We start from the raw sequence: 26,435 nt of genomic DNA, 5'->3' as shown, positions 1-26,435 counted from the left end.
ACCTTCTAATAATTTAACTACTACTGATGTCAAGCTCACTGGCCAGGGTTACTTTTGAAGCCTTTTTTAAACAATGGAACAATGTGAGCTACTCTCCAATCCTCTGGCATCACACCTGTGGCTAAGGGCATTTTAAATATTTCTGCCAGAGCCTCTGCAATTTCTACATTAGTCTTCCTCAAGGTCCAAGGGAATATCTTTTCAAGCCCTGGGGATTTATCCACTCTTACTGCTTTAAGACAGCAAGCAATATGTATAGGTTCCTCACTGCTCGTTTTCCTTACTTCCCACAACTCTGTGCCTGTTTCCTGAGTAAATACTGATGAAAAAAATACCATTTAAGATCACCCCATCTCTTTTGGCTCAATAAAAAGCTGACCACTCTGATCTTCAAGGGGACCTATTTTGTCCCTAACTATCCTTTTGCTCTTAATATACCAGTAGAAACCCTTAGGGTTTTCCTTCACTGTCTGCCAAAGCAACCTCATGTCTTTTTGTTGCCTTCCTGATTTCTTTCTGAGGTTTTTCTTGTATTTTTATACTCTTCAAATGCCTGATTTGCTCCATGTTGCCTATACCTACTATACACCTCTCTCTTCTTCCGAACCAGATCCCCAATATTTCTTGAAATCCACAGTTCCCTATGCTTGCTTCCCTTGCCTTTAATCCTGTCAGGAACATACAAACTCTGTACTCTCAAAATTTAACCTTTGAAATTTAACCTTACCTCACATATCCTTGCCTGAAAACAACTAATCCCAATCCATGCATTCTAGATCCTTTCTCATTTCCTCAAAATTGGCATTTCTCCAATTTAGAATTTCAACCTGAGGCCAGACCTATCCCTCTCCATAATTAACTTGAAACTAATGGCATTATGATCACTGGACCAAAAATGTTCCCCTACACATACTTCTGTCACCTGTCCTGTCTCGATCCCTAAAAGGAGATCCAGTATTGCATTCTCTCTAGTTAGTACTTCTGGATATTGATTTAGAAAGCTTTCCTAAACACATTTGACAAATTCCAAGCCATCCCAAAATCTATGCCCAATCTACATCTGCAATACCTCACATGCCCTCAATCACTTCAACAATATCCAGTTACATGGACTTCACCACCTCAATCCCCATACACCTCCATTCCCCTTCCAGAAGATCTCCAAGTTCTCCATTTCTTCCTCAGTAACAGAGACCCACATCTGCAGACTTCCTTGTTTAATTCCTTTCAGAGGATCTGTCAGACTGCAAATTACTAACCTTGAAGTTAGCTATCAGAGTTCTCTGATATACCGAAATAAAATTATCCAGAGTACAAGAGATGTTTGGAACTAAAAATCAAAAGATTTCCTAAAATTTATATCACCAACAATGACTCTATGACCTCACTACACTACCACACTCACAAATAAGGCAAGGCATTTTGATAGGACATATGATATTCATACCATTTGCCCAGCTTTGTCCCAGCATGAATCAATTTTTTTTCTGGGAACAATAAATCTTGAATTAAAAAGGATTAAAAAAAAATTCTTAATGAGATTTGAGGTGAGGAAGGAAGAGTTCAATTGAGATTAGGAACATTGATTTATAATGACAATGTTGACAAGAAGAAACAAAAAGATATTTTCTCTGTTTATCAGATTGCTGAATTTGACAGCCCCAGTGTCCTACTCTCTAATGACAATTCGAGATTCTATGCAATGCTTAGCTCAGTGGAAAACAAGATAATAGCTCCATCATCCAGCAGCAAGTTTCCTTGATCAGCAGCCAAGTTACAATTCACCAAAATATCGTGGGTTCAATTGTGATTCATCTCCGAGGGACTACTATCATATTAAGTGAAGAAAACATATCGGGATGCTTTGTGGATGGATAAGGCCATTTCAAGGAAAAGGTCATAAACACACACATTATTTGTTATATCCCAGAGGCACCACACCCCATCAAGTTATCGTGGTTATATCTTTCAAAGGAAAATATCTAATGAAATATATAGAGTGTGATTAGCTTTTCATGGTATTCTGGTTCTTGGGAATGGAACTGTTCTGCTCGCAGTTGCAATATACAGTATTTGCAGATTGTTAAAATGATAAATTCCTTTTAACTTTACAAACCAGAGCTTCCTTTTAAAACTGTTCATTTTAAACGTCAACACAAAAGAATGAATGGCAAACAGAATTAAAATAATTGATGAAGGAATGGCTAAGGAAATCTTGGAATCCAGGACTATCTTCACTGTACACAGTGAAATGTCCATGAGAAATACATTTCCTTTCCATTTATAGCTCTTTCCTCCTCTTAATTATGGTTCAATAGAATTGTGACACTCTCTCAGTTGGTTATCATTATGAGAGATTCTTCTGTTATTTTACACCTCACAGTGTGCTGTTGAGCCCATCTTTGATGGCAGCAAACAATTCATTTTTAATCCATTCTTAATTGTAAAATGTAGTTTATTCTGTTGAAGATTAGAACTCATAATTTTCTTTTTCTGAGCAGCCACTAATATTTCACATTTTTTTAGTGTTCTGTGAAAAGAAAATATTGTCAAATTCAAAGAGATCACCAGTTTTTTGCGGGGGTTCTTTATGACACCTAAATGTATCATTGGTCCACTGAACAAATTGAGCTCTGAATATCAGAGGGGATGAACTATCTGCCAATTGTGCAGTTGCTTCACTATCAAAACAAAACTGTGAAACGAGTAAAGCAATTCAACAACACACCCAATCTGCACATTCTGTTTCTAATTCGTTCCCTTCCTTACATTGTAAGTACAGATGGAATTTTTCTAAGGATTGATAAAAGAATTGCAGCAAAAATCCTTTAATATTTTACATTCCAGCAAGTCACTATTTTTAAATGTTGCCAAAATCTAGTCAATTAGCAAAGCATGATAGACAGACAGCTTTTTATGGCATATGCCTAGTTCTCTGACCTCCTATTAAAACTTTCTATGAGAAAGGTAACAATGCCTTGGACAGACAGAAGGGATGCTCGGTGTGGGCTGCTTCTAGCCATTTCGAAAATTTTCTACAAAGCTGTAAGCTTATATTGTATTTTGGATCAATTCTGGATATAAACATGGCTGCAGGACATGAAACTCCATCAGGATTCTTGGGTGTAAACTACCAGAGTGATACTTCTAACTACTTTCAGCAATATTTTATGAACATCTGTGGCAGATCAATTGGATATAGGTGTGACATAGAGCCCATCTTTAGCTCACATGAAAATGGACAACATCCAAATTTCAGTGCAAAGATTTCTCATTGCAAACATTTTTGTGTGAGATTAGTGGTTCTCATTTTTTTTTTTGTTTTGTTTTTTACACTCACATACCACCTTAATTAGTCCCTTACTAATGCTATGCTATGACATAGGATACCATAACTACTCTGTGGTAAGTAAGGGATTACTTAAGATGGTATGTGAATGGATTAAAAAAGGTTGAGAACCACTGTACTGTATTAGATTATCAATGAGGTTCTAATGCTTTACGAAACTCAGTATATTTTTGATATGTTTGCTTGCTCTGGAAGTCATGCAACAAAATATCCTACTGACATCAGAAAAAAACTTTTTTCCACTATAGAATATTCAAAGAAAGCTTAAATATGGTGTAACACTGCGTGAACCCTATCCCCAATAACTCAATGTTGAAACAGCGAGGAACTTTAAAATTCCAGTGCTTTAAATTAAACATTTCTGCACCACATATTATAATTAATATAATTGCACACTAACATGACCATGCCAGGAAATTTGATAAACAAACTGTAATATTTGGTTTGTTCAGATCAGTATACCGTAGGAAATGAAATAAAAATTTGGCTGAAATATGAATTGTATTTCGCAAACTCAAAAGAAGAACACCACTTTTGTTTTAAAAATGGAAAGTATTCCTTACCATAATTTGGAGGTTTGTTTTCTGTGTTGTGCAACTAAATGAATTGCTGGTTTGTCAGGACTCAAGAATGGTGTATTTTGTGCTGAAAATAAAAATAATTGTTTACATTCATTGATCCTTTCTGAAAATATATTGAATCGGTTAAACAGTGCAATTACCATGTTTATTTGCAACATAGCAAAGTTGTACATTAATATTTTGCTCAGTCAATCAGCTACTTGTTATATAGGAAATTTGTGATCTTGGTTAAGTATGGGGATAACACACTTCTAAGATGGAGTTAGAGTGGAAATTGATTGAATATTGCTCATGCAAATATCTGTGTTTTGTTTAAACTGACAGTAAAAAGGCAAGAAAATCGCCAACTAATTCATTGCTGTATTTTACAACTCCAACAGATTTCATATCAGAGTACGATACCTCCAAAATGAAAATGAACAATCTTGCCTTAATTTCAGTCAATCTCACCTTTCAATTCCTGGTTAATCAAATTATTCACATCAGATTTCAGATGCTAAAAAGCAATGAAATAAACATTTTAACCATTTCAATTCCAAGTTGTTGAAAAATAAAAGACACCTTGTTCTTTTTTTACTAAATAACTTAACTGAGTGTTTGAACGGATTCAGCAAAAATACCCAATGATTGTCATTTTGTTGACTGGTGAATCAGGTTGTGTCTTGCTGGGCCTCTCTGTACATTAGGATTTTCTCAAAACGATATGCAAAACTGAACATTCCACAGAAAAACAGATACACCACAGGAAGGATACAATCTGGAATTAGACACTGAAAAGGAAAGACTTTAAAATGTATCAGAATGGATGAATTAAGAGAGCTGAATGGTTTTCATCGTGATCTCATACTAACATTATTTGGACAGACAGAGCCAAATCAAAAACATTCAAAGGTTTTAAGAGATATCATCAAAGGTCACACAATCTTTTTGCAATCAATCCCAGAACAAACGTAATGAGGTTCAATTTTCTATGTTCAGCATCTGAATGACTAGTCTAGTTTTGGGAATTGTAAACTTCCATTGGAGATGTGGACATTTTCTTTACTGCCAACTGTTAACCCTCAGCAGCATTAATTCCCTCAGTAAAGAATAAAGAGTGAAGAGTATGCTGTCACAACCGTTGGTAAACTCCAAGGTGATGTCAAAGGCTTATAAGATTAGGGAGAATTCTGTGTTTTTTTTTTAAAAGCTTCCTGGGTGCAGTCTCACTTGCTGACTGATTTTAATCATTTACAAAGTTATTTAAAGTCACTTCGATGAGTACATCTGGAATCAAAGTACTTGTATTTCAGTAGATTTCCCTACTTAAATTTAAAATTTAAATTTAATTTTTAAAATTTAGACATGTAGCACAGTAACAGACCCTTTCGGCCGCAAGTCCGTACCACCCAATTAACCTACACCTCTCATACATTTCAAACGGTGGGAGGAAACCGGAGCCTCCAGGGAAAACGTACAAACTCCTTATAAACAGCTCAGGATTCAAACCCCAGTCCCAATCGCTGGCGCTGTAAAGGAATTACGCTAACCACTACGCCAACTGTGCCGCCCCAACTTCTTATCTAGGATGTCATGGGCATCAAATGCTACACAACCAGGGCTAACCAGGAACCATGGTTGGAAGCAGAGGTCCATGCATTCCTCCCAGCTCGAGAGCAGCCTTCAGGACAGGAGACAAGTTGGCACTAAGATCAGCCAGGGCTGAACTCACCCGTGCAATCCAGAAGGCAAAGCATGGCTACGCACAGAAGGTCCATAGGCAGTTGTGCGACACTGGTAACGTGAAGTGCGTGTGGTAAGGTATCAAAACAATTACAGAACACAAGAAAACATTGCGAGTCAATGACAGTGATGCCTCCATTTCAGATAGACGAAAAACATCTTCTATGCATGGTTCAAAAAGAAGAACAGGCTTAATCCAAAGAAACCTCCTTCTCCCCTAGAAAACAGACCCCCCTGCAAAGCTGTAGATGAAATACAGAGAATCGTCTCCAGAGTGAACCCACACAAGACAGCGGGACCAGGCAACGTATCTGGTCGAGCACTGAAGGACTGTCCAGACTAACTGATGAAGGTCCTTCCAGAGATCTTCAACATGTCATTTGCAACAGACCATCGTCCCCACAGGTTGTAAGACAGCCACCATCACCTCAGTACTAAGCAAGGCCTCAATGACTCCCACCCATTGCCACTGATCTCCACTATGATGAAATGCTTAAAGTGTCTGGTGATGAAGCATATCAAAGAGATCTATTTCAATTCAGCTACAGATCGAAACGTTCCACTGATGATGATATAGCCTTGTCCCTCAATTCCATCCTGACACATCTGGAGAATGTCACCTCATATGCCAGGCTGCTGATCATTTACTTCAGCTTCTTGTTTAATACAATCATACTCCAGAGTCTGGTGGAAAAGCTATCCTCACTGACACTCAACACTTCTCTCTCTGTAACTGGATTCTGAACTTACTAACCGAACAACCGCAGTCTGTACGTGTTGGCAGTAAAACGTCGAGCACCTTCATGCTGAGCACTGGAGCACCTTGTGAATGCAGCGCCAGTTCCAGCTCCAACAGAGACATCATGTTTGCAGATGACACGACATGAGGCCATCAGTCGCAACAACAAGTCACATTATAAAGAGGAGGAAGATTTTGTGAAATGGTGCTCAAGTAACAACCTCATTCTCAATGTGGACAAGACAAAGGAGATAATCGTGAACTTCAGGAACATCATGAATGACCACCCACACAACTCATTTATAGCTTGGTAGTGGAGAGAGTGGAGAGCACTTATCTTGGACCTTCCAGGGCACAAAATATCTCACTGTCAGGAAGGTGTAACAGTGACTGCACTTATTTAGAAGGCTGAGGCAGGAAAGGCTACCAGCCACCATTCTGTCAACTTTCTACAAGAGCTCTTTTGAGAGCATCCTGGCTGGCTGCATCACAGTGTGGCATGGTGCTGTAGAGCATCGGATCTGAGGTCAACCCACAGGACCATAAAAGCAGCAAAGCAGCAGAGAGGATTTATGGGGTCATCTTCTCCTTCCTTGCACCCCCCCCCCCACCCCACCCCCGTCCCATTGATGGGATTTATCAGATTGTTATTTATAGAGGGCTTGCAAGATCAGGGAGTATCTCCACCACCCCGCACGCAGCATCTTCCTGCTGCTCCTGTCGGGATAGAGAAACAGAAGTATTAGATCCAGAACCACCAGTATGAGAAACAGCTTCTTCCCACGGCCAGTGAGTCTCCTGAATGATTGCTAAAACAAATATCCGTAACTAATATATTAAGAATATTTGTTTTAACATATGTACTGTAAACATGTATTGTTTGTCTGTATGTGCACCATCTATGTAGGTTTTGCATGGTTTTGCACCGTGGACCAGAGAACACTGTTTTGTCAGGTTGTACTGGTGCAATGGGATGCAAATTGAACACTGTTTTGTCAGGTTGTACTGGTGCAATAGGATGTGAATTAAACTTAAACAAACTTATTCTGAGAGTGAAGAAAGTCATTTGGCTCATCAGATCCATAACAACTTTCTGCAGATCAATTGCATCCTCCTTTTTATTCAAGTTCAGCCCATTCCACCTCACACTCATCTGCTCTCATAATTGTTTTATCACCTACCTAACCACAGGGAAATTTTATTTACAATCACTTGTGATAGAATTGTGTTATGATTATTCTTTAGTTATAATATATATATGTTTTAATAAAGGGGCACATTTAAAGAAACCACAGACCTTTATACATAGAAACCATTATGAAAGTTGAAATATCTGTTAAGCCATTGTTTTGCTGGAAGCCTGTTTGCTTAAAAAGACTGCTAATTTAAAACAGCAGTCATAAAACTCTTATGACTATTCTCCATTGAGAACTCAAAACAATAGACGTTTGCTGGAGTAACAGCTGTGCACACAAGAAAGCTATTTGTTGGTTGAGCTGTGCAGATGGATCAGAGTCTGATTCACTCAAACTTCTGAAAGAGTTGTGTTTAGCATACGGATGTGAAGTAACTTCAAAAGGGCCAACTTCCATGATTCATGCTTTTGGAGAAATGAAACAGAATCAGTGGTGAGGGTTATGTCACATGATTAAAATGTTTGAGAGAAGTTATTACTGAAAACAGACATTTTGAAATCAGAAGACGTCTGTTCATCCTGTAGTTAATGCAGGATTGAAGCAGTTGCTTGGCCATCATGTGAGTAACATAGGATTGAAATATGGTAATGATAAAGGATACTATTACATGTTACTTCTGATTGAAGGAGTACACAGAATTTGGCTTTTGAAGGAGAAATACTACTTCTGTTAGAGAGGGCAGTTCATTCATGCCCTTTTCTACATGGGCACTTTGTTTAATGCTTGTCTGAGTTTGTGAAATCATTGTGGAAGGAAATAGCTACTTTGCTATCTCTTTGAAAAGAGGACAGGTTCATCATGTGGAACACAGATTCCAAAATCTCCATGAGAGAGAAAATCATTCATATGAAGAAACATGGCTCTGAAAACCACTCTACAAGAAATTTGTGAGTTTCAAAGGGGTCTGATGATGATGTTTCAAAATACTTCACAATTGCTTTTGAGCAACAATTTATAGAAATCTGATGCCTCACACTTACTCCATAATTGCTTTTGAACAACAGTAAAGACTTTGAGATTCAACACAAAAGCTTTCTGAGACTGAACTTTAAAAATCATCTCTTCAGAATCAAACTTAAACTGTAATGGTTTGGGATGAAAGTGGGGTTAAGTTAAGAGTTAAGTTTAGAGTTAAATAGGAAGTGCAAGGTTATTAATAATTATTAATAAAAAATATTGTTTTGAAAATACCATTGTCTTGGTAGATTCCTATTGCTGCTGGTTTAGTATGCAACACTAAAAAAAAGGGCTTGGTGGAGGTGAAAAATGGGAACCATTAAGTGGCAAAAGTGCAAGCTGGTCATTGGACAAGTAAAGAAATAGTGGTCTTCTGAGAGTATTAAGGTAAATAAAATGATTTCTGAAAGTTGAAAATAAAAATAGAAAATGTGAGAATTATTGATTATCTGAAAAGTCTGATCTCATTGTTGACCAGAAGATATCACGCACCTAAAAGAAAGTTGAGGTATTGTTTGGATTTTGATTTTGGTTTCCTTGGAAATTAACCTGCTGCCAATCTTTTGGATGTGGAAGAAACATGAAGCACAAGGAGAAACCACATAGCCATGAATAAAACATGCAAACTGCATGCAAACTGTGGCCAAGTAGCCAGAGCTGTGAGATTGCACCACCATGTGAATATTTGAGTAAAACAATTTGGTGCTGTTCCCCTTTCTGGGATAAAGTTGAAACCTGGGAAGAATATGTCCTCTTATTGTCAGCTTTTTATTATTTTGGAAAGCTCCGGTCCAGTCAAGTGGATCATGACATTCAATAATAACCTTCAATACATTGAAATCACACTCAAATAAATCACAGTTGTGTCACCAAAAGTATATATTTAAGATTAGAATGCAGGAGCTTTGAATTATATTTTGAGCTTGATCTGCTTTCTGAAACATGTGGGAGAAAGTGAACAGAGAATACAATTTCTGAATTCAAGCCAAATGAAGATGGAGAGGTTTTGTATCCATATCAGGACTTTGTTATTCTAAGCACCTATTCTGCTAAATATTATTGCTAACATTGGTTAATAATGAAAAGGGATGAAGCTTTCAGATTTTATGATTTCATTGTGTTCTCTCTAAACTTCACTGACAGATTAGTTTCAGTCCTTTTTCTTGGTATTATAAATAAATAATCCATAATAATAGAAAAAAAAACATTTTCTTGCAATTTTTTTGTCTTGCTATAAATACATCGTCACTAAAATACAGACATTAGCCAGCATTTAAGACAATTGTAGATTAACAGATTATCTGGCAAATGTTAATAGAATCAGGTCCCCCCCACCAAGATACTGAGACCCCTGAATCCAATGGACTCACAACGTCTGTCCTTACCACTTGCAACATTGCAATCTGTTCCGTCTGGAGGGACGTTGAACTGAGTGGGGATGCGAGCTGGCGTCAGATCTGGTCCATCGCATCCTTCCCCGGCACAGGTGTGAGATCCGCCCCACCTGTCCCCTGATACCTGGTCTCCCAAATCTCGTGATATTTCGCCGGCTGGTTTCCACGGAGCTGGCAGCGGAACGCCACGCCTGGACACCGAGTCAATGGTGCCCCAGCAACCAGAGCCCGAGACAACAAAGGCCCCTTAACAACAGCGCGAAGTCCCGTCCCCCACCCCAGCACCGGGTCTCTGAGCTTGCTGCACACAACCCCAGGGCACGATGAAAGCCTACGTGTCCTCGTACGCCAAGAATGCGGCCCTTCGTAAAGTCCACGAGAGAGATGTGAGTGAAGTTAGAAGTGGGAATGTGCATCGCCGTCCCGGTCTGGTCCCTCCAAAGAAGGAGGATGGGATGTGGTTCTCAACTTTCTCCCCCACACCACATGAAGTAATCACTTCCTAGCCACAGAGCTCTGTGATCACTTAAGGTGAGTGGGGGTTAAAAGTTGAGAACCACTGTCCTAGGGCAATGGTTAAACTTTTTCCTTCCACTCCCATGCCACTTTAAGTAATCCCTATGCCATAGGTGCTCTGTGGTTAGGAAGGGTGGTACTTGAGTGGAAAAGGTTGAGAACTTTGAAACGAGGAGGCATCACTAACCCACCCTGGTGACTATTTTCCATCCTAAGTTCTGTGGCAGCCCTGTTATTAATTGCATGAATAGATGTCTGACTATTGGAGGAATCAGGGGGTATGGGGATGTGAGTAGGAACATGGTGTTGCAGGTGCCGATCGCCTGCAACCTTCCTTGAATGTTGAAGTAGGCTGAGAGGCCAACATTTGTTACTATGCTCTCCACATTTGGCCTTTCTGCACCCGGTGTCAAGGCCAGGTTGAGGGAGCAACACCTCTTCTTTACAGTCAAGAATATGACAGCTCCAAGGATAATGTTGAATCTGACATTTTCTATTAACCCATCTTTTTCAGTTGGGTTAGAAGGCAACTCCAATGGATTTTGTTTAAAAAAAGGGCTTGGTTGAGGTGAAAAATGGGAACCATTAAGTGGCAAAAGTGCAAGCTGGTCATTGGACAAGTAAAGAAATAGTGGTCTTCTGAGAGTATTAAGGTAAATAAGATGATTTCTGAAAGTTGGAAATAAAAATAGAAAATGTGAGAATTATTGATTATCTGAAAAGTCTGATCTCATTGTTGACCAGAAGATATCATGCAGCTAAAAGAAAGTTGAGGTATTGTTCGGATTTTGATTTTGGAAAAAAAACTAGCAATAAAAAAAGACCGCACGTTCAGCCAGCATGTAAACATTTAAAAGGCTGTAAAACACAAGATAAGAGACCAAAAAGAAGACAAATGAAGTTGAGGGTTGATGAAGGGTTTTCAGCCTGAAACATTGACTATCACCTTCCGTGGATGCTGCCTAACGCAGTTCCTCCAGCATCTTGTGTGATGCTCCAGAGACCAAAATAAAACACGATGTGGCTAAGATATGAAATGAATACTCCAAGTCAACTGAAATCTGGTGAAGGAAAATGCAACTATGATTCTGGGTGGGCAAATAAATCAACAAAGGAGAAACACAAGAAAGGTTCGTTATGATTATCCGACTTGGGTAAGCAAAATAAGGGAAGAATTTGCAAATAAAAATATAATATAAAATAAATATGAATATATATTCTGGAATTTTTATGTCTGATTATTACGTGCTGTCTGAAAAAGGTAATATGTGTGTGCAAAGTGGCCTGGAGAAACACTGTTTCATCGAGTTGTACAGTAAAAACCTCTGGTATCCAGCACCTATCGGGATTGGTATATGCCAGATAAGTATATTTTCCGTTTGCTTGAGACTTACTCTTTCAATGCTAAATATACCTGCATTAAGAATAAACAGTTTAAAAGATAAAAGTGTACTTTTAATGAACTTTACTTGTATAAATATATGAACCTTAAAACATTTTACTTTATTTTCAGTTACATTCCCCCACACCACCCCCCAGCATCCCTACCCCCACCTCAGAGCTGCCTGAAAGATGAACAATAACATTATAGATAATCAGCTAGTGTCCTCGATAATGTTTGGGGCATTATTTGCCCTGTGCTCCACAGTTTTAAATTTGTAACCAAATAATTCACATGTAATTGAAATGCACATTCCAGAATTTATCAAACGTTATTTGTATACATTTTGGTTTGACCATGTAGAAATTACAGCACTTTTTGTAGAGTCCCCTCATTTCAGGGCACCATAACGTTTGGCTTCACAGGTGTTTAATTGCTTCATTAGTGCAGGTGTAGAGAGCAAGGTTTACTTTTAAGCTTTTGACACCTTGTAGTCTGTAGAGTTGTCCAAAGTTGTGCCAATGAAAGTCAAATAAGCCATTATGAGGCTGAAAAACAAGAATAAAACAATAAGAGATATCACCCAAATGTTAGGATTACCAAAATCAACAGTTTGGAACATGATTAAGAAGAAAGAGCATATTGGTGAGGTCAGAAATCGCAAAGGGACTGGTATTTAAAGGAGGATCTCCCCTGCTGATGACAGAAGAGTTCTCATCATAATGAAGAAAAATCACTAGATGTCCGACAGATCAGAAACAGTCTTCAGGAGGCAGGTGTGGATATGATTTATCTTTCACATGTTTTTCAAAAAATTATTTTCCTTGATTTCTTTACCTGTTGCTTGAGGCTGAAGGCTGTTTAAATTCTGGATACCAGAGGTTTTAATGTTTATATTCAATCAGATACTCATAAATAAACTTGAACTTGATCTTCTGTAGATGGAACAGGAGGTGACTGCCTTAGATTGTGAGCTGTTCAGCAGGACCTCACTTTGCTCCTGATACATAGGCTTGGAGTTCTCAATGCCATAAATTAATTTTGAAAATAATTGATAACATACCACATAATAGCAACAAATTGAAGGTTGTGGAATAAAATGCGCCTTAGTTGGACGAAGAGAAAATTGGCTAAAATAGGAGTTTATTGGCAAGTACAATGAAAGTCTTAGTTGCTTCAACTTCCCAGTTACCTAAAACACAAACATAAATTAAGCATAATTAAGATGTGATCAAGAAAGAAAATAGATAAGTATAAAAGGAAGAGTGAGAAAAAAATAATACATTTCATAGTTGATTGGTCAAAGATGCAAAAATGTGTTCTATCATTAGGACAGACAGATCTTTGTGGTCTTGGAGTTTAATAATGGTTTGAGTGATATGGGAAAGGAAAAACAAAATTTCATAAGTGGATGCATGCAATTAATATTCTTTATGGATAAGAACAGATTATGGTTTTATCTCTGTTTTATATATTTATGCAAATCAGTGAATCTTACATGTGCACATTAATGCCGAATAAATCCACCATTATTTTTGATCTATAGTGTATGACCAGTAAGGCTATCATTGGGACAGGGTCCAGACAACTTCTGAATTTGCCTTTGGGAGCCAAGTTACCCTTGCTTCCAGGGAGTGGAGTTCTGCTATATACAACAAATCTGGGTGAAAAGGTAAATGTTTTGCAGAATTTTATGCTTTAATTAAGAATAATAGAGAAATACATTGCAGATTTTGGATTGAATTGTTAGAATTGTACTGCTGCAACTTTTCAGGACAAATTTTCACATCCAACCAATGCCATATTTTCCAATATAATAAGGGGGTACTGAAATGAAAATTAAGCTTGTGAACTAGTCTCTCAGCATGGAGATACAAAGCACCATGTTCTGATTCCCAGACTTTGCTCAGTATACAATGGCGATGTAACTTATTTGACTTCTTCATTTTGTAAAAATAACTTTTGGCATAGTTTTTGGTTGTAAAATAAGGATATAACAGATTGATTGAGATTCTTTCAAGAGTTAAAAATTGTACATATTAAAATTTTGAAACCGGGAAAGAAAAGGTTAAAATACTCAGCCGCTTGGAGAACATCTGTGTAGAGATCAACCAAATTAATATTTCAAACTGATTACAAATCAGAACTAAAATTCTTCCTCCAATCTCCTAGTTGTATTCTCTGGAATTTCCACAGTGTGATTGATCATGGTGGATTTCAAGCAGGTCCAAGCATTTAGTTACACAAATGAAGAAGAATAGTGTTGAAAAATTTGTCTGGGTTTTTATTTCCACCACTCTCATTTGAATTGGCAGAGCTGAACAGGGAAAAGCAAATAAAAATTTATTTACCAATACGTGGCTAGATAATTTATGTTTGGTGTACTTGGTTAGTAATGAGTATGTCCCGCTGTTGGGTTTCCTCACTTACCTTATTTCCCGGAGGGAGAACCTGCCAAGTAGTAATCTGGTGAAACAAGAATGTCTCCAGATGCTGTGACTGTAATAAAAGCACACTGAAATGCTGGAGGAACTCGTTTGGTCTTTCACTGTCCATAGGAGACAAAGATATATTGCTGACATTTCAGGCCTTCTTCAAGAAATAAGCAAAGAATAAGTAGAATGAGCAAGAAACATCTTGGGAGACATACTCTCAACAGAAGACCCCTCAACTCTTCCTTCACTACATAGACAACTGCTTTGGTGCTGTCTCATGCACCCATGATGAGCTTATTGATTTCATCCACTTTGCTGCCAACTTCCACCCTGTCCTCAAATTCACTTGATACATCTCTAGTAACACTCTCCCTTTCCTCAATTTCTCTGTCTCCATCTCAGGAGACAATCTCTTGACAGACATATTCTACAAACCCACCAACTCCCACAGTTACTTAAACTACACCTCTTCACTCCCTGTGCCCTGCAAGGATTCCATTCCATTCTCTCAATTGCTCCATCTCAGTTGCATCTGCACCCAGGACGAGATTTGCATCAGAGATGTCCTCCTTCATCAAACAAAGTGGATTTCCCTCTACCACCGTCAACTCAGCCCTCATTATCCTCCATTCCTCACATATCTGCCCTGACCCCTTCCTTCCCACACGCAACAAGATTTTTTTTCCTCATCTACCATTGATCAGGCTCCACATCCAATACATCCTCCTCTGCCATTTCAGCTGACTAAATGATCCCACCACTAGACACACAATCACCTCTCCTCCCTCTCTGCCTTCCACAGGGATCACTCCCTCCATGACTCCCTTGTCTACTCCTCCCACCCTACCAATCATTCCCTTGGTATCTATCCCTATAGCTGCAGGAAATGCTCCACTTGCCTCCACACCTCCTCCCTCACCACCATTCAGGACCCCAAACAGTCCTTTCAAGTGAAGCAACATTTCACTTGTGAAGCTGCAGGGGTCATCTATTGCATCCAATGTTCTCATTGTGGTCTCCTCTATGTCGGAGAGACTGAGCACAGACGGTGAGATTGCTTTGTTGAGCACCTTGTCTCTGTCCAAAGCAATAGTGGATCTCCCAGAGGCCATCTCCCATTTCAATTCCCCATCCCATTCCCTTCCTTGACATATCTGTCCATAGTCTCATGTATTGTCAGACTGAGACCACCTGCAAATTGGAGGAACAATACTTCATCTTCTGACTGAACACCCTCCAACTGAATTGCATTAATAATGACTTATTTGGCTTTCATTGAACTCCATCCCTGCTTCTTCCCACATCACCTTCCCCCAGCTCTGTCTCTCTCTCTCTTTTCCCTAACTCCTTTCACAATTCTCACCTCTCCCCTTATCATATCCAAATAACATCTTTTGTTGGTCTGGACTCTTCCCACAGCCAGCACTGTCTCTATTTTGACATTTCCTGTTTTTTGCTCATTCTGCTAATTCTTTGCTTCTTCCTTGAAGAAGGGCTCAGGCCTGAAATGTCAGCAATGTATTTTTGTCTCCTCTGGATGCTGAAAGACCGGCTGAGTTTCTCCAGCATTTCAGTGTGAAAGGTGGATGGTGTAGTAGGAGAGGATAAGTTTGGTGGGGTAGAAGCAAGCAGAAATAATAAGTCTTCCAAAATTTTGGGAGAACTGTCAGGTTGGAGGCTGAAATGATAAAGTCTTTCATTTTCTGGAAGATGATATTCTAATAATGATTGGTGGGGTCTTGACTTGCAGATAGATATTGGGAGGTGTCCAAGAAGTGGCATTTGGCCTCGGCTATGTAAAGGTCAGTAAGCCAGACCAGAAGCATGCCTCCCTTGTCTCTAGGTTTGATGGTGAAGTTGGGGTTGGTGCAGAGTGAGTGGACAGCAGCAAGTTCAGAAGGGATGGGGTTTAAGTAGATGAGAGTTAATGTCCTATCAGAAATTGAAGATGAAAAAGTCAAGAGCAGAAACATTCTGGAGGGTGGTGTCCATGAGGAGAACTGTTTGAGGTGAGGAGAAAGATTATTAATGGGAGGTTGCAATTCCTTGTTGAAGAAATATGTGTGGTGGTCTGGGAGATTATATCCCATGATGGATCCTAGGGTCTTGATTAACTTGATTATGGGTGGTGGTCATGTGTATTTTTTTTAATCTTAGACTTGATCTAAGAGTTCAGTCCAAAACAGAGACTGACCATTTCTGTCCATAGATGCAGCCCTCATTGCTGATTTCCCCCAGCAATTCTTTGTCTGCTCAAGACTCCAGCATCTACAGCTTGTGTGTTTCTCTTGTTGCTTATCTCTTTAAAATTATTTTGTTTTAGCTTCATCAACCATCAAGTGAGTTCAACCTCACGGACCCTAATTTGCACCTACTGAAATTGAACTACAAAAGTCTTCATGATCCTTATTTGAGTAGCTACTATAGGCGTAAAGACATCCTGAAAAAGCTAAAACATCAGGGGCTTATCACAGAAAATAACAAGGTAAGATGTAATCTATTTAATTGCTGTTTTTTTTTATTCCTGTCTTATTTTTCCAATAATTGATTAATAGTTTTGCAAACTTGCACAGTATACTGTGCTCTACTGAATGTTAAATGTTCGATTTTATTTATCTTTGGAGGGGATAACAAAAGAGAAACATAACATTTATTCAGTTTAAGGGTGAAACAAATTACAAATATTTTATGATCTTCTGAATACTTTTAATACTGTTTACATAATTATTTATTTGATTTTGTAGCAGGGAGGCTATTCTCTACCATTAATCGAGATTAAACAAAGAAATGTGCCTTTCATGAGTTTGAAATGTCCCAAAGTACTTTGCAAGCAATTAAGTGCTTTTGTAATAATATGGACATGTGGTAGCCAGCTTGCATTCTGCAGAAGGTCAAGGGCAGCAGATGCAAGTTCTCCAAAGAAATCGACTATCCTTATCTGGAAATCTATTACTATCCTTCAGTGCTGCTTAGTCAAAATCCTGGCATTGGAGAGATAAGGCACTGCAGATGCTGGATTCAGTCAAGATAAAAGGTCTTGACTTCCATTTCCCTCTTCAGATACTGCCTGACTTGCAGTTTTTTCAAAAATCCTGGTATTCTTCACTTAACTGTAAAATCAAACCCCTGTTCTCTGGAATTCAAGCAAGTGGCAAACAAATTGTGGAAAATAAATAGGTAAAAAATACTGGTTTAAAATTAGAATGCCTCACCATTATTCACCAATCATCCAACATTGCAACCTCAAACAACTGGAAAATTCACTTATCTGGCATCTACCAATCCCCATAGGTGCGGATACCAAGGGTTTTACTGTACCTTCACTGCAAAATCCTTGAGTTCAAGAGCATAGAACAATACAGCACAGTACAGGCCCTTTGGCCCTCATTGTTGTGCTGACCCATATATTCCTTCAAAAAAATACTAAACCCTCTCTACCCCATAACCCTCTATTTTTCTTTGATTCTGAACTTCTAATGCATGAAGAATGGAAAATTATTACTTTATTTACAAAACAAAATAAACCCTGAAAATATCTGAAAATCTTATTGGAATTTATTTGATATGGATGGGAATGGCACATTATTTGATGTGTTTGCAGAGTCAGAATTTAGAATCAGAATTTATTGTCATGAACAAGTCATGAAATTTGTTGTTTTGCAACAGCATCACAATGTAAACATTATATAAACTACCTTTAAAAAAAATAAAAGTAGTGCACAAAAAGTCAAAGGGAGTGACTTCAGTTCATTCATCGTTCAGGAATCTAATGGCATCAGGGAAGAAGCTCTCTATGTGCCACTGAGTGCTTATCTTCAGACTCCTGCACCTTTTTCCCGATGGGGAGTGAAGAGGGCATGGCTGGGTGGTGGGGGTCCTTGAGGATAGAAACTACTTTCTTAAAACACCGCTTCTTGTAGATTTCCTTGATGGAGTGGTCTGATGCCCATGATGTTGCAGGCTGAGTTAACAACCCTTTGAGCATTGGCACCTCTGTACCAGACAGTGATGCAACCTGCCAGAAAGCTCTCCACGGTACACCTGTAGAAGTTTTCGAGAGTCTTGGTGTTGTACTGAATTTCCTCAAACACCTCACAAAGTATAGCCGCTAGTGAGCCTTCTTCATGATTGCATCAACATGGAGGTTCCAGGACAGATCACCAAACACCCAGGAATTCTAAGTTCTTGACCCTCTCTACTACTGAGTCCTTGATGAGGACTGATTTGTGTTCTCCTGATTTCCTCTTGAAGTCCACAATCATCTCCTTGGTTTTGCTAACATTGAGCGCAAGGTTGTTGGTGTGACACCACTCAATGAGATCTATCTCTCTCCTGTACACTTCCACATTGCCATTTATAATTCTGCCAACAACTGTTGTGTCATCGGCAAATTTGTAGATAGAATTAGAATTGAGCCTGACCACACAGTCATGGGTGTATAGTGAGTAGAGCAGTGGGCTTAGGATGCATCCTTGAGGTGTACCCATGCTTATAGTCAGTGAGGAGGGAGACATTGTTTCCAATTTGACCTGATTGTTTTCTTCTAATGAGGAAGTCAAGGATCCAGTTACAGAACAGGTTACAGAGGCCTAGGATTTGGAGCATTGACCAGCACTGAGGGAATAATGGTGTTGAAGACTGAGATGTAGTTGATGAAGAGTGGCCATATGTCTGAGTTGCTGTTTCAAGATGATCCAGAGCTGCTAAGGAATGATTGTGATGGTAGGCGAATTGCAGTGTGTCCAGACTTTGTTTAGGTATGTGTTAATTCTGACCATCAACAAACTCTCAAATCATATCATCACAGCAGATGTAAGTGTGATAGTCGTTGAGGCAGCTTCCTCTGTTCTTCTTGGGTTCCAGGATGATTGATGCCCTTTTGAAGCTGGTGGGAACTTTTGATGGCAGCAATGAGAGACTGAAAATGTTTGTGAACACTCCAACTAGTTGGTTGGCACAGATTTTCAGTACCATGCCAGGTATGCCATCAGGGCTTGGTGCCTTTTGAGGATTTACCCTCTTGAATGATTCTTACATTAGCCTCAGAGATAGATATCATAGGGTCCTCAGCCTTTGTAGTGATTCTCATAGGCACAATTGGGTTCAAACCAAGCATAGAAGGTGTTCAGCTCGGTAATGAAGCATTATAGCCATCTATGGTATTTGCCCTCACTTAGTAAGCTGTTATGTACTGCACTCCCTTCCATAGCTGGCGTGTATCTGTCTGTTTCTAGCTTCCTCCAGAATTGCCACTTTGTTGCAGAGATAGCCTTCTGCAGGTCATACCTGCATTATTTTAAAAGGATAATTAGAATATAGAGTAAGTGGGCCTTTCAGTGGTAATAGTTCACTCTTATGCAGATTAAGTTTAAGTTTATGTTCTACAAATTTACTAAAGCATGTAATCTTTGGTATGGATACCTCTGGAATGGACATAAAAAGTAAAAGGTCATCTGCATATAGAGATAACCTATGTTCAATAAGTCCTCTAAATGAGCCTCTAAAATCTTCATTTGCTCATTTATCAACAGCTAGCGGCTCAACCACTAAATCAAAAAGCAGAAGGCTAAGAGGGCAACCCTGTCTGATACCTCGTTGTAATTTTAAAAACTTTGATTGTTGATATTAGTATGAATTGATGTTATTGGAGACACATCCAAAGAATAAAATCAGCTCCAAAATTAAATTTTACTAAAGTGGCAAATAGGTATTCCCATTTTACTCTATCAAATGTTTTTTCAATGTCTAAGGAAAGAATACATTCATTAGGGTGAGTAGAAGGAGAATGTATAATATTCATTAATCTATGAATATTACGATAAGAATATCTATTTTTAATAAAACCCATTTGGTCTCAATTTATTTTTCCTGGTAAAATATTCTCTAATCTATTTGGTAAAATTTTTGATAAAATCATGTCCAAATTGAGTAAAGAAATTGGCCTGTAGAATGCCCAATTGTCAGGATCATCCCCCTTTTTGTTAAAAATCACAGATTGTTAGTGTTTTGCTTTTTTTTTCCAGATCATATGCAATTTGAAGGAATTTAATGAATATAGAGATTACCTAACCAGTATCAAATTAGATTTTGAAAGAAAATATGCACAAGAACAGGTGAGCAATGTGCATTTGAACCAAATTAATTTTGTATGTTAGATAATAGCAAATAACTATACCTGTTTTGGATCTCAAGCGCCTTCTTGTGAAACAATTATTGAATCTTCAAGATCAAGGTCTTGCACATGGAATAACCCTTTCTGACCTACATGAGTGGCTCACAAATGAATCCAAAAAAAATACAAGTAGAAGGGCCCTGAGGGAAAGGTATGTTTAAAATGTCTTTCATAATTGTTTCTTTGAACAAATGATGTTCTTTGAATGTGCTGGATTAACTTTTAATGCTTCCGTGTTGTTACTAGTGGAAGTGACTGATTCTCTTAAGTATTTTTACAGACGTTGAGTTTATTGTATGGAATTGTTGCACCTTCCTCAGATACATTGTACAAAATTAAGAGATTTTTTTTCAGAGTTAGAAGTACTTTTTAAAAATTAATGATGAATAGATGGAGGGAGCAAATCCATGAAGATGAGAGAAAAAAAAACAGTCATGAGAAGAAGAGCAAAAGGAGGAGTGGAAGCAAAAGGTTGAAAGGGTTTGTGGTTGGCTTTGAGTTGGAGGAAGCAAGAGTCGTGGTCAAAGCGGGAAAATACTCTAATTTTAAAGAATATTTAAATAAAATTACAACATAGAGACTATTCAATTCACTTTGAGGACATTTTATGTAATTTTCTACCCAGATTTTGTCCTAATGGCAGGTTTGGGACTGCTTCCTAAAATATCATGAAAATGCAGCACAAAACATATTTGAGCTCTATCAAAGTCTGCCTATTTTCAGCTCTAAATATTGTCTGTCTCTTCCCGACCTCAGTCCATCTGACATTGACATCAATATGATGTTTTGTCATTCAAAAACTTGACTACTCAAGCTAGTTACCCATTATTTACCTTCTATAAATTTGTGTTAAGATCATTCAAATAACTGCTTCCAGACATTTGATAAGACTTAACTGTTACCCTTTCCTCAGTGACAAACATTGAATTATCATTCTGCAAAGCCTTACCTTCTCAATGATGTAACTACTTCATATCAATGTAATATTCTTGAGGACCAACAATTGCATGTATTTCAAGCTTCCTGATATCACATTGCTTTGCCTGACAATGAGTATGCAAGCCTAATTCTCTTACACATATGTTTTGGAATTCTTTCCTTAAATACAAAATAAAGCATGCAGAGCTAAATTAGAAGGTATTAATTTTACATTGCTGAAGCCTCTATAAAATTACATTTCTTTTCTATCTAAGGTATGTCATTTTCTGAGGTAAACACCTTGCATAAAACAGAACATTTTAGCACAGGAACTGAACCTTCATTCCATGTGTCTGTATTGAACACTATGTCCAAATCAACTAAAATTCTGCTCCTTGCATGTGATAGATATTCCCTCCATCCATTTCATATCCATATATTAATCTAGAAACCTCTAAGTAATATTATTATCTATGCTTCCATTTGTGCTCCTGCCAGCCTATTACAGACACCTACCACTCCCTGTGCAAACAAAATATACATATATAACACACACACACACACACACACACACACACACACACACACACACACACACACACACACAGAACAGTGTGTGACCCTTTTACCCTGGGGAAAGGATTTTGCCTGTCCACCCTATAATGCTTCTCGTGATTTTCTAAACCTCCATCAGTTCACCCCTACACTGCAGTAAAAACAAATGAAAATTTGCCAACCCCTCCCTATAACTCGTACCCTCTAAACCAGGCAACATCCTGGTAAACAACTTCTTTACTCTCCAAAGCCACTACATCCTTCCTTTAATAGGGTAACCAGAATTGCACACAGTGTTCCAAATGTAGCTTAATCAAAGTTTTATACAGCTACAATGTATATTCAATGCCCCATCCATATTATATGCTTTCTTTAAATTTTAATTTTTAAATATGGAGATACAGCACAGTAACAGGCCATTTCGGCCCATGAGCCCATACTGCCCAATTAAACATAGCCCCCGCTATGTTTCAAATGATGGGAGGAAACTGGAGGCACTGGGGAAAATCCACGCAGACATGGGGAGGATATACAAACTCCTTACAGACAGAGTAGGATTCAAACCCCAATTGCTGGCTCTGTCATAGCTTTGCACTAACCACTACGCTAACTGTGCAACCCTATCTATTTGCATAATCACATTCCATGAGCAATGAAGCTTTAAACTGTCTACATTCCCCTTTCATTTGACCTTCCAAACTACAATACCTCACACTTGTCTGGATTAAACTCTATCTGCCATTTCTCTACCCATATCTGTCATTGATCAATATTCTGTGGTATTCTTTGATAGCCCTCTACATTATCCACAACCCCACCAATCTTGGTGTCATTGACAAACATACTCTCCCATCCACCTACACTTTCCATCCATCATTTATATCACAAACAAAAAGGGTTCCCACACTGATCCCTTAATGACCGAGCATCCATTGGTTTCCAGTGTGGAGAATTCTCAATCCTCTCGAAGAATAAATTCCTCCTCACATCAGCTTTAATATTGGATAGAAGGATGTGGTGACAACACAGAGAAGGTTCACTGTTATGTTGCCTGATTGGAAGCCAATAGTTATTAAAAGAGATTGAATAAGCTGGGTTTATTCTCATTCCAATTCAAAAGGCTGAGGAGTGACCTTAAAGAGAATTATAAAATTATGAAAAGGCATGGATCAGATAGATAGAATATTTTTTCCAAGTGCAAGGGAATTTGTAAAAGAGGGCAAAGGTTTAACATATTCGAGAAAATTTTAACGATGATCTGAGGGTTAAGTTGTTCACACACACAGTGGAAAATATTTGGGATGAACTGCCAGAGGGAGAGGGAATATTCCAGCCCAATTTGCCCTTCCAATTGTTTGCAGTGGCTGGTATAAACTTGCAATGTTTCCTGTGGGTGGACTGAATCTTTCAAAGTTTCTGATGTTTTGCTGCAATAAATCTAAATGAACATGACGACAAAATCGGGCTGGATGACATGACCCTGTGAGTGCACAAAGACACCAAGGCAAAAAAAAAATAGGAGAAAGAATAGATTTATTCTTGGCAATGTGTTTTAACATTGGAACCAACTCCTTTTAAGACCTAATTATCTAATCTGTGGCTAGAAAATGTATGGCAATTACTTGGAAAAATTAGACTGATTTGAGTATTCAACAGTGGCATTCGGAAATGAGTTCATGTATTCCACTGGAAAAAATAACGTACAATTTATGTAATAATTATCACTTCTCTGTTAAAGTTTGGAGCCCATATACGGGATATATGGGTTTGAATTTGTAATAGTTTTTTCTTCCCCACAATTGTTGACATTACACTAAAACCATGGCAATAATTGAAGGTTGTGATGTAAATTGATCTCCTCTTTTATTCTCCTTTTTTGTAGGGGGTAGTTTAGAGGGGGGTTGGGAAGGGTGGGTGGATTACGGTTGGGGATTATATGGGATAAAATATTATGTATCTATTTGTATATTTATTGTATGACTTATTTGATTAATAAATAAAATTTCCCAAAAAAAAGGTAACAAGTAAAATAGGGAGATTCTTTCTGCTAATTTATAGTTCAAGGATAAAAAGTTTCAAGAAAATGGAGTAAAACACATACACTTCAAAAGCAGCTTGACATTCTGGGTAACACTTGAGAGGGGTCACCAGAAATCATTTGGCACTCAAATATTATATATTTCATGGACTTAGAGCATCACATCACGTACTTGGTACAAAACTGCACTCAGTTTTGAATTTTGAAGGATGTTAACTCTGATATGACCACAATATTTATGTATTAAGATATTATCATTTTGTTTTTTAAAATCTTTTCACAACTCTTGTGGACATCCATTTTGGTCAGTTTTAAGTAGAAGTATCTCTTTCTTTGGCTTGGCTTCGCAGACGAAGATTTATGGAGGGGTAAATGTCCACGTCAGCTGCAGGCTCGTTTGTGGCTGACAAGTCCGATGCGGGACAGGCAGACACGGTTGCAGGGGAAAATTGGTTGGTTGGGGTTGGGTGTTGGGTTTTTCCTCCTTTGTCTTTTGTCAGTGAGGTGGGCTCTGCGGTCTTCTTCAAAGGAGGTTGCTGCCCGCCGAACTGTGAGGCGCCAAGATGCACGGTTTGAGGCGATATCAGCCCTCTGGCGGTGGTCAATGTGGAAGGCACCAAGAGATTTCTTTAGGCAGTCCTTGTACCTTTTGGCGGGGTAGTTTAGAGGGGGGTTGGGAAGGGTTGACACGATGGCCAGTGGAGAGCTTGCCATATAACACGATCTTGGGGAGGCGATGGTCCTCCATTCTGGAGACGTGACCTACCCAGCGCAGTTGGATCTTCAACAGCGTGGATTTGATGCTGTCGGCCTCAGCCATCTCGAGTACTTCGATGTTAGGGATGAAGTCGCTCCAATGAATGTTGAGGATGGAGCGGAGACAACGCTGGTGGAAGTGTTCTAGGAGCCGTAGGTGATGCTGGTAGAGGACTTACTAATTATCTTCAACTGCATTAATAGACAGCATAATGATTTTGGATGATAGCATTTGTTACTTTGTTGTTTCCAAGTCAGAAGTAACTGCAGAGGTTTACACTGAATTTACTCTGTTCGTTTTTTTTTGCCTAAAATTGGGTAAGATAGCAGTGGAGAACTGGGTGGTGTTACCTTCTGCATTTCCTTTTGATATATTTCCACCTGAGAAGCAACTCCACAAGCATAATTTATCCCAGGAGATCATCAATAATGTTTATTGTTTTAATCAACTTACTTGTTTCTTGCAACAAGAATTAGACTTTAAAATTAATGGTGATGAAATAATTTGGTATATCTTAATGAACACATCTATGTATGCAACATGTCCTGACTTATTTTATATGGTTATATTTTCTCAAAAGGTTTTTCAAAATGATCCAAACAGAAGAAAGCATAAAAGATTTGATTAAAGAACAAAAATGTTGCGCTATTCTGGCAGGTGAAACCAAAGATGGAAGCCCAAATTCAAAACAATTGGTACACCAAATTCAACAAGAGGTATAAATACAAATAATTAATGGCTCTAATCTTACTTACCCCTGGATTCTCCTATTGTCAAAAGTGTGTATATCTCTGCCTTGAATATATTTAATGTCTCATTCCACAATGCTCTGGGATAGAGAACATTAAAGATTTTCAATGATCCAAGAGAGGAAATTCCTTATTGTCTCGATCTTACATGAGAAACCTATTTTGAAACTAAGCCACCAAGTTTTGTAAATCACAGGAATGCTGGCAAGTGCCTGAATAAGATAAGGAAAGAAATGGCAGGGAGAGGTGGGGTGGTGGAGGGGGGGGGGGGGGGGGAGGTGGGTGGAGCACAAACCAACAGACAAAAGGTGATAATTCGACATGTATAGGACAGGAGAAGAAATTTAATTGGGGGGGGGCTCTGTGAATGCAGAACTGGAGGAAAGGAGACAGAGGGAAAAGGAAAGAGAGACAGATAGAAAGACAGTGAGAGGAAAGGAGAAATAGTAATAGATTGAGGGGATGGGTGACAACGGACACTGAGATATGTTAGCAATTTTTTTTAAACTTTCAGAAGGTAACTGAAAAACTAAGGAGAGAAAAGATAAAGTATGAAAGTAGGCTAAAAAATAATATTAAAGAGGATACAAAATGCTTTTCTAAGTAATAACGAGGTGAGGATCATTAGAAAATGATGCTGGAGAAATAATAATGGGAAACAAGGAGATACCAAAAGAACTCTGAGTATTTTGCATAAATCTTCTCTGTGGAAGACATCAGCAGTGTGCCAGATGTCAAATGTTATCAAGGAAGGTAAGTCAGTGCAATTACTATTTCAAAGGAGAAGATGCTCAAAAAGCTGAATGGTCTAAGGATAGATAAATCTCCTGTACCAGATGGATTGCACCCTTGAGTTCTGAAAGAAGTAGTGGTGGAGATTGTGGAGGCATTGGTAATGATTTTTCAGGAATCAATAGATTTTGGTATGGTCCCAGAGGACTGGAAATCACAAATGTCGCCTTACTGTTCAAGAAGG

The 26,435-nt window shown here is 38.5% G+C and overlaps 2 protein-coding genes and 2 long non-coding RNA genes across 17 annotated transcripts in view; 2 read left to right on the top strand and 2 right to left on the bottom strand.

Moving 5' to 3' along the window:
* Positions 1 to 4,023, top strand: part of LOC138740516 (ATP-binding cassette sub-family C member 5-like) — a 110,713-nt gene extending 106,690 nt beyond the window's left edge. For all 8 annotated transcript variants that reach the window (XM_069893276.1, XM_069893280.1, XM_069893278.1 and 5 more), the window contains one exon: positions 1,643 to 4,023. In XM_069893276.1, the coding sequence (XP_069749377.1) occupies positions 1,643 to 1,762 (120 nt within the window). In that variant the 3' untranslated portion in view covers positions 1,763 to 4,023. The remainder of the gene's footprint in view (positions 1 to 1,642) is intronic.
* LOC138740520 (uncharacterized) overlaps positions 1 to 10,163 on the bottom strand; it is a 32,394-nt gene extending 22,231 nt beyond the window's left edge. Inside the window, exons 1-4 of one of the 3 annotated variants that reach the window (XR_011342973.1) lie at positions 9,930 to 10,163; positions 4,381 to 4,426; positions 3,913 to 3,994; positions 2,341 to 2,530 (exon numbers count right to left, since the gene is read on the bottom strand). This is a non-coding gene — a long non-coding RNA (uncharacterized lncRNA). Of the gene's footprint in view, positions 1 to 2,340; positions 2,531 to 3,912; positions 3,995 to 4,380; positions 4,427 to 9,929 lie in introns of those variants that run through there. The other 2 variants (XR_011342974.1, XR_011342972.1) reach the window with 2 other exon arrangements.
* A 6-nt stretch (positions 10,164 to 10,169) lies between these two features.
* LOC138740515 (uncharacterized) overlaps positions 10,170 to 26,435 on the top strand; it is a 74,407-nt gene continuing 58,141 nt past the window's right edge. For 2 of the 5 annotated variants that reach the window (XM_069893273.1, XM_069893272.1), the window contains exons 1-6: positions 10,171 to 10,324; positions 13,382 to 13,507; positions 16,594 to 16,755; positions 20,294 to 20,383; positions 20,463 to 20,593; positions 25,291 to 25,426. In XM_069893273.1, coding sequence (XP_069749374.1) covers positions 10,262 to 10,324; positions 13,382 to 13,507; positions 16,594 to 16,755; positions 20,294 to 20,383; positions 20,463 to 20,593; positions 25,291 to 25,426 — 708 coding nt within the window. In that variant the 5' untranslated portion in view covers positions 10,171 to 10,261. Of the gene's footprint in view, positions 10,325 to 10,968; positions 11,108 to 12,506; positions 12,612 to 13,381; positions 13,508 to 16,593; positions 16,756 to 20,293; positions 20,384 to 20,462; positions 20,594 to 25,290; positions 25,427 to 26,435 lie in introns of those variants that run through there. The other 3 variants (XM_069893271.1, XM_069893269.1, XM_069893270.1) reach the window with 3 other exon arrangements.
* Positions 12,008 to 26,435, bottom strand: part of LOC138740521 (uncharacterized) — an 84,798-nt gene continuing 70,370 nt past the window's right edge. Inside the window, exons 2-3 of the long non-coding RNA XR_011342975.1 lie at positions 12,899 to 13,027; positions 12,008 to 12,383 (exon numbers count right to left, since the gene is read on the bottom strand). This is a non-coding gene — a long non-coding RNA (uncharacterized lncRNA). The remainder of the gene's footprint in view (positions 12,384 to 12,898; positions 13,028 to 26,435) is intronic.

Source organism: Narcine bancroftii, chromosome 8, assembly GCF_036971445.1.
Source record: "Narcine bancroftii isolate sNarBan1 chromosome 8, sNarBan1.hap1, whole genome shotgun sequence".
Taxonomy (NCBI): domain Eukaryota; kingdom Metazoa; phylum Chordata; class Chondrichthyes; order Torpediniformes; family Narcinidae; genus Narcine; species Narcine bancroftii.
This window is presented reverse-complemented; position numbering and strand designations above follow the sequence as displayed.